At 43.7% G+C, this 15,815-nt stretch overlaps 1 protein-coding gene across 1 annotated transcript; it reads left to right on the plus strand.

Moving 5' to 3' along the window:
• Positions 1-663: 663 nt before the first annotated feature.
• klhl40a (kelch-like family member 40a) lies at positions 664-14,137 on the plus strand. Its single transcript, XM_020466797.2, has 10 exons — positions 664-1,162; positions 2,465-2,668; positions 3,286-3,423; positions 3,897-3,959; positions 4,049-4,591; positions 5,830-5,990; positions 6,307-6,414; positions 11,682-11,867; positions 12,854-13,003; positions 13,628-14,137. Exons 1-10 carry the CDS (start codon positions 983-985, stop codon positions 13,731-13,733), a joined length of 1,839 nt encoding a protein of 612 aa, XP_020322386.2. The 5' UTR covers positions 664-982; the 3' UTR covers positions 13,734-14,137.
• Positions 14,138-15,815: the final 1,678 nt, after the last annotated feature.

A 15,815-nucleotide genomic window follows, 5' to 3' on the forward strand; every position in this document is an offset into this window, starting at 1 on the left:
TGACTCGGTATTGGGGCCCCCTGTATATAGCCTCATTATTGTTATTGGGTGAAATGTTATTAATATGTTTCATAATTAATAAACATTATTTGTTATTGTGTTGTGTTACTTTTTGTTTTGTTTAGTTTATTTCATATATCATGTTTATATTTTTATATTATTTTCTTAAAACTGCACTGTTGTTGAGGGCTTGTAAGTAAGCATTTTTGCGCATGTGACAAGTACAATTAGATTTTCCACGCCTGGCTGAGTGGCGCATGAAGGGGGAGAACATGACACTCCCCTTTGGGCTGCAGGTCAGCTGTTGGTGGGGGATGGGGTAGGGGGGCTGTCCAGAGAGAAGAGAGAGAGAGAGAGGGAGAGAGAGAGAGAGAGAGAGAGAGAGAGAGAGAGAGAGAGAGAGAGAAGAGAGAGAGAGAGAGAGAGAGAGAACCAAAGAGACTGTAGGGAGGTCATTTTATACACTCACCAAAATGGATTCCTCAGCTTTGTGAGTCCCCAACTATAAATAGTGAAGTAGGGCACACTAATGTTCTCCAAAACATACCTGACAAAGATCCTTTTGGGATTCAAACATTGTGAACTATGAAAGGTCTGTGTTGGAGAAAAGGAGTGTGACGCATCTACTTAATGACTACAGGGTCTTTCCAGTATGTAAAGTTATGTGTATGTTGACTACATATGCTATATTATCTATAAATACACTCTGAGTTGGAGAGACTGACAGCCACAGACAGCTGCAGGAACTGCTACCGATGTGGACTAGCTAGCTGCCCCATTACCCAACCTCATCTCTCGCTCTCTCTCTCTCTCTCTCTCTCTGGACTGTACTGTGAAAACAGGCAGTACTGTGCTGTCCTGTTGTGGGGAGCGAGCAGGGACCATACCCTCGTCATTTTAGAAATCTTTCCCACAAAAAACATCTACAAGTTGATAGGATGTAAGAGAGGACCTGAGGAGAACCTAACAGAAAAAAAACAAGATGGCTGCCTTATCGATAGACCCGGTGGAACAGCCAAGGATGTACCAGCAAACCCTGCTCCAGGATGGCCTCTGTGACCTGCTGGAAAACCAGAAGTTTGTAGACTGTGTCTTGAAGATCCAGGACAGGGAGTTCCCGTGCCACCGCTTGGTCCTTGCTGCCTCCAGCCCCTTCTTCAAGGTAATTTGTTGGTGCTGTGTGATTCTGCAAAGTACAAGCATGATGCTAGCAATTCTTGGGTTGTGGGTAGTGGATTCCAGCTAGGCCAGTGATTCTGATTCCCGCTAGGCCAGTGATTCTGATTCCCGCTAGGCCAGTGATTCTGATTCCCGCTAGGCCAGCGATTCTGATTCCCGCTAGGCCAGCGATTCTGATTCCCGCTAGGCCAGCGATTCTGATTCCCGCTAGGCCAGCGATTCTGATTCCCGCTAGGCCAGTGATTCTGATTCCCGCTAGGCAAGTGATTCTAATTCCCGCTAGGCCAGTGATTCTGATTCCCGCTAGGCCAGCAATTCTGATTCCCGCTAGGCCAGTGATTCTGATTCCCGCTAGGCCAGTGATTCTGATTCCCGCTAGGCCAGCAATTCTGATTCCCGCTAGGCCAGTGATTCTGATTCCCGCTAGGCCAGTGATTCTGATTCCCGCTAGGCCAGCGATTCAGTGACCGGCAGGCCAGTGATTCTGATTCCCGCTAGGCCAGTGATTCTGATTCCCGCTAGGCCAGTGATTCTGATTCCCGCTAGGCCAGCGATTCTGATTCCCGCTAGGCCAGCGATTCTGATTCCCGCTAGGCCAGCGATTCTGATTCCCGCTAGGCCAGCGATTCTGATTCCCGCTAGGCCAGTGATTCTGATTCCCGCTAGGCAAGTGATTCTAATTCCCGCTAGGCCAGTGATTCTGATTCCCGCTAGGCCAGCAATTCTGATTCCCGCTAGGCCAGTGATTCTGATTCCCGCTAGGCCAGTGATTCTGATTCCCGCTAGGCCAGCAATTCTGATTCCCGCTAGGCCAGTGATTCTGATTCCCGCTAGGCCAGTGATTCTGATTCCCGCTAGGCCAGCGATTCAGTGACCGGCAGGCCAGTGATTCTGATTCCCGCTAGGCCAGTGATTCTGATTCCCGCTAGGCCAGTGATTCTGATTCCCGCTAGGCCAGTGATTCAGTGACCGGCAGGCCAGTGATTCAGTGACCGGCAGGCTATACTTCTTCCTCCTTGGAGGGTTACTTACATAACAATTGGCATTGTACAAATGACTAAGTCAGTGTCAACTTAACATCTGTGGGACTGGTCAACAACATCACGCAGGCTGGTACAGGTCCACAGGCCGGAGTTTGAAAAAACACTGCGCTAGGTCACACATGTATGCACTCATATGCCTTGGGGAAAAGCTTCCACTAAAGAGCACATATGATATATTAACATCAATCATATTATCATCAATCATGATTGATTGATTGGTTGATTCTTCTTCTTCTTCAAAGGCTATGTTCCTGTCCAACCTGGAGGAAGGAGGGAAGAAGGAAATCGTTCTGAAAGACGTGGAGCCTGGCGTCATGGCGATGATACTGCGTTACATCTACACCTCGGACATCAACCTGACAGAGCAGAACGTCCAGGATATCTTCATGGTGGCCAACATGTACCAGATCCCGTCCATCTTCTCTGTCTGTGTCTCCTACCTACAGGTAGCATCTGTCTCTCTCTCTCTCTCTCTCTCTGTCTGTCTCTTTCTCTATCTCTCTCTCTCTCTCTCTCTCTGTCTGTCTCTTTCTTTCTCTCTCTCTCTCTCACTCTCTGTCTGTCTCTTTCTCTCTCTGTCTCTCTCTGTCACTCTCTATCTCTCTCTCTCTTGCTCTGTCTCTCTCGTTCTCTCTCTCTCTTTCCGTCTTCTCTGTCTGTGTCTCATACCTACTGGTAGCATCTGTCTCTGTCTATCTGTCTCTCTCTCTCTGCTTGTCTCTTTCTCTCTGTCTCTCTCTCTCTCTCTCTCTCTCTCTCTGTCTGTCTCTTTCTTTCTCTCTCTCTCACTCTCTGTCTGTCTCTTTCTCTCTCTGTCTCTCTCTGTCACTCTCTATCTCTCTCTCTCTTGCTCTGTCTCTCTCTTGTTCTCTCTCTCTCTTTCCGTCTTCTCTGTCTGCGTCTCATACCTACAGCTAGCATCTGTCTCTGTCTCTCTGTCATCATCATCATCGGGTGAAGCTGGTCATGGGGAATAGAATAGACCTTGAATACACCTCGTCTAAGAGAGACGAGTCTCAACAAGATAAGGAAATGTAGATGATATTAGTATATTTCCCTGTAGGAGAAGCTGGTGCTGGGGAACTGCTTGGCTATCTTCAGGCTGGGGCTTCTGTTGGACTGTCCCCGCCTGGCTTTCACAGCTAGAGAGTTCATCTGTGAGCGTTACCAGCTCATCGTCAGGGACCAGGATTTTCACCAGGTAACCTAGTGTGTGTGTGTGGGGGGGGGGGGGGGGGTATTTGGGGTATTGTGGTAGACCTTTACTGCAGTCAAATGACTAGTGGCCTCATGGGTGGAATGTTATTAATATTGTTCATAATTTCATAATGAATTGACTTTTTTTTAATCAGCCAAACATCTGGTGTTTCTATGTCAAATGGTTCTTATATTTTAGTCTTCTGTGATGTATATAAAGTGTAATATTGGGATGCAAACTCAAAATTCCATACATTTCAACTCTAAATTTGACATGGTCCAGGCTCTTTTTTCAAAACCCATAACCAATGTGTGTGAGGTGTATACTTTTGTTTCAAAGTAGATTTGTTAAAGACCACCAAGAAACACTCTGTGTGACCTTAATTTAGCCCACTGCAGCAAAACGTTTAAAGGAAAAATGTAAATGTTTCTGTCTCCGTGACAATTGACAATAAAGTATATTATTTTATCCACCAGCTGGGCCCCAGCGAGCTGGCAGCCATCATCACCTCCGACGCACTCAACGTAGACCGAGAGGAGGTGGGTGGTTGATGGATGGATGGATGGATGGATTTGGGACGTACACATTAATCTTTTCCCCTTCTGGTCCTCTTAACCTGGACATTTAGGTGGTGTTTGAGTCTCTGATGGACTGGGTGGGCTACGACAGAACGGAGAGGGTGAAGGAGCTGCCAGATCTCCTGCACTGCGTCCGCTTCCGCCTGATCCCGGTGGATTACTTCACGGAGAAGGTTGAAAATCACAAGTGGATTCAGGCCAACACGGAGGTCAAGAAAGAGCTGCAGCTGATCAAAGACGCCCACAAAGGAAGACTCCCAGAGGTCCAGAGATCAAGGAACAGGAAGTCCAAGATGGCAGGTGACAAGGAAGATGAAGAAGACTCTGATGATGAGCAAGGCTTGCTTCCAGGGATTCTGAACAATAACCCTCGGTTTGGGATGTTTGAGACGGACCTGATCCTTATGATCAGCGACACAGGGAGCGTAGCGTATGACCCGGTGGGGAACGAGTGTTTCGTGGCGTCTGAGTCGACAGAGATCCCTAAGAACCACTGCAGTCTGGTAACCAAGGAGAACCAGGTGTTTGTGGCTGGAGGATTCCTCCTCAACGAGGACAACAAGGAAGAACCACTCAGTTCCTACTTCTTACAGGTATGTCTCTCTGCTATTATTAAACATTAGTCAGGTATGTCTCTCTGCTATTATTAAACATTAGTAAGGTATGTCTCTCTGCTATTAATAAACATTAGTCAGGTATGTCTCTCTGCTATTATTAAACATTGGTCAGGTATGTCTCTCTGCTATTATTAAACATTAGTCAGGTATGTCTCTCTGCTATTAATAAACATTAGTCAGGTATGTATCTCTGCTATTATTAAACATTAGTCAGGTATGTCTCTCTGCTATTATTAAACATTAGTCAGGTATGTCTCTCTGCATTTATTAAACATTAGTCAGGTATGTCTCTCTGCTATTATTAAACATTAGTCAGGTATGTCTCTCTGCTATTAATAAACATTAGTAAGGTATGTCTCTCTGCTATTATTAAACATTAGTCAGGTATGTCTCTCTGCTATTATTAAACATTAGTCAGGGATGTCTCACTGCTATTAATAAACATTAGTTAAGTATGTCTCTCTGCTATTATTAAACATTAGTCAGGTATGTCTCTCTGCTATTAATACACATTAGTCAGGTATGTCTCTCTGCTATTATTAAACATTAGTCAGGTATGTCTCTCTGCTATTAATAAACATTAGTAAGGTATGTCTCTCTGCTATTAATAAACATTAGTCAAGTATGTCTCTCTGCTATTATTAAACATTAGTCAGGTATGTCTCTCTGCTATTAATACACATTAGTCAGGTATGTCTCTCTGCTATTATTAAACATTAGTCAGGTATGTCTCTCTGCTATTAATAAACATTAGTCAGGTATGTCTCTCTGCTATTATTAAACATTAGTCAGGTATGTCTCTCTGCTATTAATAAACATTAGTAAGGTATGTCTCTCTGCTATTATTAAACATTAGTCAGGTATGTCTCTCTGCTATTAATAAACATTAGTAAGGTATGTCTCTCTGCTATTAATAAACATTAGTAAGGTATGTCTCTCTGCATGGCCTGGTGGTGATTAACATTCAGACAGACTGTTTGTTGGCCATCTTCTTTATGTGCTTTGCTGACATTTTGGATGTTATAACAGATGTTCATAACATTCACTGTCACCAAACTCGCTGTGCCAGAGAGACACTTTGACTTACTACAAGCAGAATGATATGAACTATTATGCCATTGATAAACCATTCTGGGATCTTCCTCCCTCCTCCAGTTCGACCCACATTGATAGTACCAATTAACCATTCGGTTATCTTTCTCTCTCTCCTCCAGTTTGACCCTGTGAGCGGAGAGTGGCTGGGGATGCCCTCACTGCCAGGACCTCGCTGCCTGTTTGGGCTGACTGAAGCAGAAAACTCCATCTTTGTTGTGGGCGGCAAGGAAATGAAAGAGGGAGAACACGTTCTAGACTCTGTTATGATCTATGACAGGCAGTGAGTACAGTACAGGGACTCCACCCCTTTTTTCTGTCTCTGCCTCTCTCTCTCTTTAGCTTTCTGTCAATGGTTAGAGCGTTGGACTAGTAACCGGAAGGTTGCAAGTTCAAACCCCCCGAGCTGACAAGGTACAAATCTGTCGTTCTGCCCCTGAACAAGGCAGTTAACCCACTGTTCCTAGGCCGTCATTGAAAATAAGAATTTGTTCTTAACTGACTTGCCTAGTTTAAATAAAGGTAAAATTAAAATTAAACAGACAAGAGACAATTAATGAAACAATGTTTAATTGTTGGTTCTATGTTATGTTCTACAGGTCATTTAAATGGGGCGAGTCAGACCCTCTTCCATACACAGTCTATGGTCATGGAACTGTCTCACACAATGGCCTTGTCTACGTCATAGGAGGAAAGGCAGAGAGCAAGTAAGTCACACTTTTGAAGATTGTATGCTGTCCCCTATGGTTTTCATGTTTCGTCACAATATTGAGTTGTACGTTTTTTTTGTACTCATGCTACTCAACGCATCGTCAATGAGCGCCGATGGAGATTTCATGTAAAGTGCATTACAGTGGCTTGGAATTACAATGCCACTCAAAGGGAGGACACTATTTAGTAGGAAAACCTGTTGTCATCATGTTGACGTCGCCAGATTGACTTTGGATGCAGTATAACATTAGCTAGTTAGCTATTTTTTGATAACATTGCCATTTATCTAAAGTAAATTTGACGACATGATAATGCTGGCAAAGTTGATTCGTACCAAAACATTTTTACTACTTTTGCAATGCCAGACACTATATAGTGTAATTTAGACTATACAGTCGTGATAAAGACAGAACGACTGGGTTTACCGGTACTTTAGAGCACCACTGTTACACCGCCGGTAGAGGGCGGCATGAGAAACTTCATAACAGACGCGACCGAATGTCGGATGCCCCGAGGGTTGTGATTCATTAGAGGTACCTGGATATGAAGTGTTACCTAACAGGCCATGTAGAAGCTGCTTGTGTGTCTACAATCATAGCCGCAGGAAGTCGTTTTAGGGGGTGTGCTGCGATATGGCAATGTGGGGTGTACTTCTACACAATTAAAAAACTCTCAAATGCTATTTGGAGAATAGCAACAAACAAAACAAACCAAAAAAATACCCAAAGATCTTAATTATCACCGCAACATTAGGTTTATTTTAGGTTTAAAGTGAGGTGACCAGATTTCTGAAATGAAAACCGGGGACATTTACAGTTCGGTGGTCAATATATCATTAAAATATCCAATGTTATTATCTATTATATATAATATCAATATATCATTAAAATATCCAATGTTATTATCTATGAAAAATAAAAGGGGAACAATTCCGGTTTCATGTCTTTAGTCTAACAAGGCCCACTGTGACAGAGAAAACACCTATACTACAGAAACATTGTACAGCCATTCAGTGGTCCTGGTAGTCTGGGTAGAACTGATCTGAACAGCCATTCAGTGGTCCTGCTAGTCTGGGTAGAACTGATCTGAACAGCCATTCAGTGGTCCTGGTAGTCTGGGTAGAACTGATCTGAACAGCCATTCGGTGGTCCTGGTAGTCTGGGTAGAACTGATCTGAACAGCCAATCAGTAGTCCTGGTAGTCTGTGTAGAACTGATCTGAACAGCCATTCAGTGGTCCTGGTAGTCTGGGTAGAACTGATCTGAACAGCCATTCGGTGGTCCTGGTAGTCTGGGTAGAACTGATCTGAACAGCCAATCAGTAGTCCTGGTAGTCTGGGTAGAACTGATCTGAACAGCCATTCAGTGGTCCTGGTAGTCTGGGTAGAACTGATCTGAACAGCCATTCAGTGGTCCTGGTAGTCTGGGTAGAACTGATCTGAACAGCCATTCAGTGTCCTGGCAGTCTGGGTAGAACTGATCTGAACAGCCATTCAGTGGTCCTGGTAGTCTGGGTAGAACTGATCTGAACAGCCATTCAGTGGTCCTGGTAGTCTGGGTAGAACTGATCTGAACAGCCATTCAGTGGTCCTGGTAGTCTGGGTAGAACTGATCTGAACAGCCAATCAGTGGTCCTGGTAGTCTGGGTAGAACTGATCTGAACAGCCATTCAGTGGTCCTGGTAGTCTGGGTAGAACTGATCTGAACAGCCATTCAGTGGTCCTGGTAGTCTGGGTAGAACTGATCTGAACAGCCATTCAGTGGTCCTGGTAGTCTGGGTAGAACTGATCTGAACAGCCATTCAGTGGTCCTGGTAGTCTGGGTAGAACTGATCTGAACAGCCATTCAGTGGTCCTGGTAGTCTGGGTAGAACTGATCTGAACAGCCAATCAGTGGTCCTGGTAGTCTGGGTAGAACTGATCTGAACAGCCATTCAGTGGTCCTGGTAGTCTGGGTAGAACTGATCTGAACAGCCATTCAGTGGTCCTGGTAGTCTGGGTAGAACTGATCTGAACAGCCATTCAGTGGTCCTGGTAGTCTGGGTAGAACTGATCTGAACAGCCATTCAGTGTCCTGGTAGTCTGGGTAGAACTGATCTGAACAGCCATTCAGTGGTCCTGGTAGTCTGGGTAGAACTGATCTGAACAGCCATTCAGTGGTCCTGGTAGTCTGGGTAGAACTGATCTGAACAGCCATTCAGTGGTCCTGGTAGTCTGGGTAGAACTGATCTGAACAGCCAATCAGTGGTCCTGGTAGTCTGGGTAGAATAGGAGCAGAAGAGAACATGAGCAAAATTGAAAAAACAAAAAACAATAGTATATGTGAAATACAATCCCCCCCCTTTAGGAACTCTTGCAGGCCAGTAACCTCTTGACACAATGCATCCTCATTGATGGTCACATTGGGGCATTTTTCCTGCAGTGTGCCTGCTGCCTTCTGGATCTCTTCATGCTGAGGTTGCCTTTTTAAAAGGAGACCATGTAAATCTTTTAGATGATCTGTGTGCTTTCCCCAATGCTTGCAAGTAGTTCACAGCCGCAGTGAAGAACGATTGGGATGTTTTGAGAAAGCTCTCTTTAGACATGACTCCATTGTCCTCCAGCTCTCTCAGAAGTCCTCTGACCAAAACGGGAATGAAGTTGTCATCACATCTTGCAGTCAATTTTGCCTCAACGTTTCTCAGAATTGCAGCGGACTCCACAACACAGCGGTCCTGACCTCCAAGCCTCTTGATCGTGTCACTGAATACGGTCAGGTTTCCATGGACAAAGGCCAGCCAAAGTTCAGTCAGTGGATCTTCAAACATTGCTCGCAGGACAACAGGGCATTTGTCTTCAGAAAGAAAAAAGGATTTCAAATGGCACCTTTTCAGCACTCTTTCTAGAGCAGGGAGCAGGGACAGCCAGCGAACATTTCTGTGTCCTAAAATGTTATGTTACTCCTGGCCAACAAACTCACAAAAGCCCTTCAGTCTTTCTACTCTGATGGTGAAAATATCCAAATATCTTTGTGAGCAGGTACTCAACATCAAGAGGAATCATATCCAAAGCTGTTCTGCCCGTGTTATGAATGATGTGGGCAGGACAACCTCAGCCAATCACCTCCTGCTGCAGAGCATTTTTAACTCTGGTATGGACATTGACCCTCCCCAGCCTATTCAGTCCTCCAAAGTTGGTATTTGTGTTGTCGGCAGAGAATGCCACGACTTTGTTTTCCAGGTTACATTCTGGGATGACCACCAGCACCTCAGCTGCAATATCCTCTGCTGTTTCTCCTTTCAATTCAACTAAATCAAGCAGTTTTGTTTCCACAGATGTGTTTCCGACCATATATCTGACAATATCTGACTACTACTGGCAGCAGCTTTACATGTCCATGATTGGACACATCAATGGACAGGGACACAAATTCAACCTGGTCTAGGTCCTGTGTTACCAAAGTAGTTGGCCATGGTGCTAACACGTTACTCACTATGGCGTCACATTTTGTCCTAGCACATGTAAACTTCGGCTCATAAAGCTTCCATGTCAGTTGTGCTGTGCAGTCCATAGATGTGTAACTATGATTGTGTCGCATAGTGTGGTATGCAAAGACACCCCTCCTGCACAGCTAAATCATATTGTTCTTGGGAAGGCTCTACCTTCTTGAAGAATGTGGTGACAGAGGGCAAACAAACACGGCCAATCAGAGAGGCTTTAAGCTTTTTCGTCTGTTGATGTTCCACCACTGCCGTTCTTCTCCGGATGCCAATTGAAAGAGAGGAATTACAAAGGGTGCAGTGAACCATTCTATCGTGTTGACCTGAGCGTATAAATGGAAATTCTCTCATCATGTTTTTCATAAAGTGCATTTCCATTTCTTGGAAAGAGTCATTGTATCTCTGTCTGCTCTTCTTCACTCTCCTTGTGTCACTCTTCTTACTCTCAACTTTTTATTTTCCTCCAATCTTTCTCTTCCTCTTTTCTTCACTCGTCTTCCTTTCCTTCTCTTCACACAAAAGGAGGGCTCCCCACTTCCCACTTAAATTAACCCCTTGGTTATCAGATAAAGGAGGGCTCCCCACTTAAATTAACCCCTTGGTTATCAGATAAAGGAGGGCTCCCCACTTCCCACTTAAATTAACCCCTTGGTTATCAGATAAAGGAGGGCTCCCCACTTCCCACTTAAATTAACCCCTTGGTTATCAGATAAAGGAGGGCTCCCCACTTAAATGAACCCCTTGGTTATCAGATAAAGGAGGGCTCCCCACTTCCCACTTAAATTAACCCCTTGGTTATCAGATAAAGGAGGACTCCCCACTTCCCACTTAAATTAACCCCTTGGTTATCAGATAAAGGAGGACTCCCCACTTCCCACTTAAATTAACCCCTTGGTTATCAGATAAAGGAGGGCTCCCCACTTCCCACTTAAATTAACCCCTTGGTTATCAGATAAAGGAGGGCTCCCCACTTCCCACTTAAATTAACCCCTTGGTTATCAGATAAAGGAGGACTCCCCACTTCCCACTTAAATTAACCCCTTGGTTATCAGATAAAGGAGGGCTCACCACTTCCCACTTAAATTAACCCCTTGGTTATCAGATAAAGGAGGGCTCCCCACTTCCCACTTAAATTAACCCCTTGGTTATCAGATAAAGGAGGACTCCCCACTTCCCACTTAAATTAACCCCTTGGTTATCAGATAAAGGAGGGCTCCCCACTTCCCACTTAAATTAACCCCTTGGTTATCAGATAAAGGAGGGCTCACCACTTCCCACTTAAATGAACCCCTTGGTTATCAGATAACAACAAGGACAAATTCAAATGCCGATATCAAATTAAAAGCAGTCGGTGCCTAATCAAAAAATATCTATATTATTTTATATTTTTTTATTACATTTTTTTTCTACTTCAGATTTTTTTCAGGTGGTGCTCAGCACCCCTACTTCCTGTCTAAAACTCCACAAAATATGAGTTCTGGTATAATGTTACTGTACTGTATCGTATTGCTCCCTATAGGAAGTGCATAGTTAGAGTGTGTGTCCACAACCCCATTAAGTTTATATACTGTTTTTTGTCCCCTAGGAAGTGCATACTTAAGAGTGTGTGTCCACAACCCCATTAAGTTTATATACTGTTTTTTGTCCCCTAGGAAGTGCATACTTAAGAGTGTGTGTCCACAACCCCATTAAGTTTATATACTGTTTTTTGTCCCCTAGGAAGTGCATACTTAAGAGTGTGTGTCCACAACCCCATTAAGTTTATATACTGTTTTTTGTCCCCTAGGAAGTGCATACGGAAGGTGTCTGTCTACAATCCCACTAAGTTTGAGTGGAAGGAGCTAGCTCCTATGAAGCTGGCTCGTTCTCTGTTCGCTGTGACGGTCCACAATAACCAGATCTACGTGGCCACGGGCGTTACAGACACAGGACTCACCAGCACTGTAGAGGTCTATGACATCGCTACAAACAAGTAAGGGCTCTTTTTCAATCCACATCGCGGAAGTTCAGCGTTTAAAGGCGTGATTTGAAATTTGAACCACAATGTCTCCTCTTTAGAGAAGACTGCATTCCCGGTAAACGCTGCATATGTCGGCTCAATTGGAAATTACCCTTTTACGTTTCTAATGTGGAATCTGCAACGCTTGATTGAATAGAGCCCTATGACTGTACTTGATTGAATAGAGCCCTAAGACTGTACTTGATTGTATAGAGCCCTATACTGTACTTGATTGAATAGAGCCCTAAGACTGTACTTGATTGAATAGAGCCCTAAGATTGTACTTGATTGAATAGAGCCCTAAGACTGTACTTGATTGAATAGAGCCCTAAGACTGTACTTGATTGAATAGAGCCCTAAGACTGTACTTGATTGAATAGAGCCCTAAGACTGTACTTGATTGAATAGAGCCCTAAGACTGTACTTGATTGTATAGAGCCCTAAGACTGTACTGGATTGAATAGAGCCCTAAGACTGTACTTGATTGAATTAGAGCCCTAAGACTGTACTTGATTGAATAGAGCCCTAAGACTGTACTTGATTGAATAGAGCCCTATACTGTACTTGATTGAATAGAGCCCTAAGACTGTACTTGATTGTTTTTTATTTATTTTTTCATGTCATTAATTAATTAGGTGATGTAATAGACTATGGTTTGAACCCGGGTTATTACAAGACTATGTTAGCCTACTGAACTAAAGCCTGGACATCACCTCAGGGAGCTAACACAAACCATTGGACACCCACTGGTTCAATTAATGTTGTTTCCACGTCATTTCAATGAATTTGCCCAGTGGGAAGTATTTTGGTTTCAGGCATGGTTATTTATTACACGAGCGTGGTTCACAGAACTGCCTGGGTTACATTTAGTACATGTTATTATAATGTGTGTTTTAATGTGTGTGCTGTTATCTTATTATAAGGCGTGTTTTAATGTGTGTGTGTGTGCTGTGTTCCAGGTGGTCAGAGTTTGTAGAGTTTCCCCAGGAGCGTAGCTCCATGAACATGATCAGCATGGGAGAATGTCTGTACGCTGTGGGCGGTTTCGCCATGATGCCCAGCGAGATCAGCGAAGAGCCACAGCCCACTGAGATGAACGACATCTGGAGGTAATTTCTATAATATCTTATAAAGCATTCATACACACTACATAGTGCTTTATAGAGCATTCATGAAGCACTGCATACTGAATATCAGTTGTTTTTTAAACCTCTCTTCTGGGACTCCCAGACAGTTAACATTGTTGTATCCCTGAACTATTCTCGGTTAACCCATAACTAAAATATTACATAATCTGGTCAGATGCTCAGTCAGAGGCTAAAGTACCATTTATGTTTACGAGAGATAAGCCCTGAACGACCACACCTGATTCACTTACCTGATTCACTTACCTGATTCACTTACCTGATTCATTTACCTGATTCACTTGATGATTAGTTGACAGGTTGAATCAGGTGTGCTAGCTATGCAATAGTTCAAATACATAGAATGCCTTGTTTGAAAACCCCTGCTGTAGATAACCACGAGGAACAACACCTGGAGGGCAGTTATAGACTGTTGTAATAATAAACTATTCCCATTAAGGGCAACATTGGCTGAACGTGCATCAGTACAACTAGTTATAGCCACTGAGAATGTACTCAATTAAAAGTGATTCATCTAAAAATAGTGCTGCTGGATCCGTGTAGAAAATCCACAGACAATGAACAATGCACTTTCTCCTTTCCCCACAGATTTGAGGAGGACTGCTGGAATGGGATTTTGAGAGAGATCAGCTATGCTGCAGGTGCCACGATTCTCGCTGTAAAGCTCAATACACTTCGTCTCACCAAGATGTGATCAGCTCTATAAAAGAACATTGGAGATGTTCTTAAACCTAGAATGCCTTGTGTTAGAACACGGCTGGAGTAAAAGCCTTGTGTTAGAACACGGCTGGAGTAAAAGCCTTGTGTTAGAACACGGCTGGAGTAAAAGCCTTCTACACCCCAGTAACTCTTCAGCAGGACAGTTGGCCACCGTTGCTACTCTTCTAATGGCAAGGAGCCTCTTCAAATAGGTTGCTATGAAAGTTGTCTTTATTCTACTGTATCAAAATGAACAATTAGTTTATTGGAACTGAGCTAATGGTAATTGTTTTGACGGTTAGTATACGATTTGTATATTACTTTTGGTTTTGTAACATGATGTTTTTCTTTTGTTGTTTAACTTCTTTCTATGAAGCACAAATAAAGATTATGAATGAATGAAAAGTCTTATCATTTATTTTCACTCCTAAAGCTATGTACAGTTGAAGTCGGAAGTTTACATACACCTCGGCCAAATACATTTAAACTACTGTTAGGAATTCCACAATTCCTAACATTTCATCTGAGTGAAGATTCCCTGTCTTAGGTCAGTTAGGATCACCACTTTATTTTAAGAATGTTAAATGTCAGAATAATAGTAGAGAGAATGATTTATTTCAGCTTTTATTTATTTCATCACATTCCCAGTGGGTCAGAAGTTTACATACACTCAATTAGTATTTGATAGCATTGCCTTTAAATTGTTTAACTTGGGTTAAATGTTTCTGGGAACCTTCCACAAGCTTCCCACAATAAGTTGAGTGAATTTTGGCCCATTCCTCCTGACAGAGCTGATGTAACTGAGTCAGGTTTGTAGGCATCCTTGCTCGCACATGCTTTTTCAGTTCTGCCCACACATTTTCTATGGGATTGAGGTCAGGGCTTTGTGATGTCCACTCCAGTAGCTTGACTTTGTTGTCCTTAAACCATTTTGCCACAACATTGGAAGTATGCTTGGGATCATTGTCCATTTGGAAGGGCCATTTGTGACCATGTCGATATCAAATGTATTTATATAGCCCTTCTTACATCAGCTGATATCTCAAAGTGCTGTACAGAAACCCAGCCTAAAACCCCAAACAGCAAGCAATGCAGGTGTAGAAGCACGGTGGCTAGGAAAAACTCCCTAGAAAGGCCAAAACCTAGGACGAAACCTAGAGAGGAACTAGGCTCTGAGGGGTGGCCAGTCCTCTTCTGGCTGTGCCGGGTGGAGATTATAACAGAATATGGCCAAGATGTTTCAAATGTTCATAAATGACCAGCATGGTCAAATAATAATAATCACAGTAGTTGTCGAGGGTGCAACAAGTCATCACCTTAGGAGTAAATGTCAGTTAGCTTTTCATAGCAGATCATTGAGAGTATCTCTACCACTCCTGCTGGCTCTAGCGAGTTGAAAACAGCAGGTCTGGGACAGGTAGCACATCCGGTGAACAGGTCAGGGTTCCATAGCCGCAGGCAGAACAGTTGAAATTGGAGCAGCAGCACAGCCAGGTGGACTGGGGACAGCAAGGAGTCATCATGCCAGGTAGTCCTGAGGCATGGTTCTAGGGCTCAGGTCCTTTGAGAAAGAGAAAGAATTAGAGAGAGCATACTTAAATTCACACAGGACACTGGATAAGACAGGAGAAGCACTCCAGATATAACAGACTGACCCTAGCCCCCCGACACATAAACTACTGCAGCATAAATACTGGAGGCTGAGACAGGAGGGGTCAGGAGACACTGTGGCCCCATCCGATGATACCCCCAGACAGGGCCAAACAGGCAGGACATAACCCCACCCACTTTGCCAAAGCACAGCCCCCACACCACTAGAGGGATATCTTCAACCACCAACTTACCATCCTGAGACAAGGCCAAGTATACCCCACAAAGATCTCCACCACGGCACAACCCAAGGGGGGGGCGTCAACCCAGACAGGAAGATCACGTCAGTGACTCAACCCACTCAAGTGACCTGGTCTGTCATAATCTAGCTGGTCTGTCATAATATAATAAAGACAGTAGATGTAGTAGGTCTGTGATAATATGATAGAGAATAGATATAGCTGGTATGACATAAATAAATAGAGAC

This window comes from Oncorhynchus kisutch, linkage group LG30 (genome assembly GCF_002021735.2).
Source record: "Oncorhynchus kisutch isolate 150728-3 linkage group LG30, Okis_V2, whole genome shotgun sequence".
In the NCBI taxonomy this organism is placed as follows: domain Eukaryota; kingdom Metazoa; phylum Chordata; class Actinopteri; order Salmoniformes; family Salmonidae; genus Oncorhynchus; species Oncorhynchus kisutch.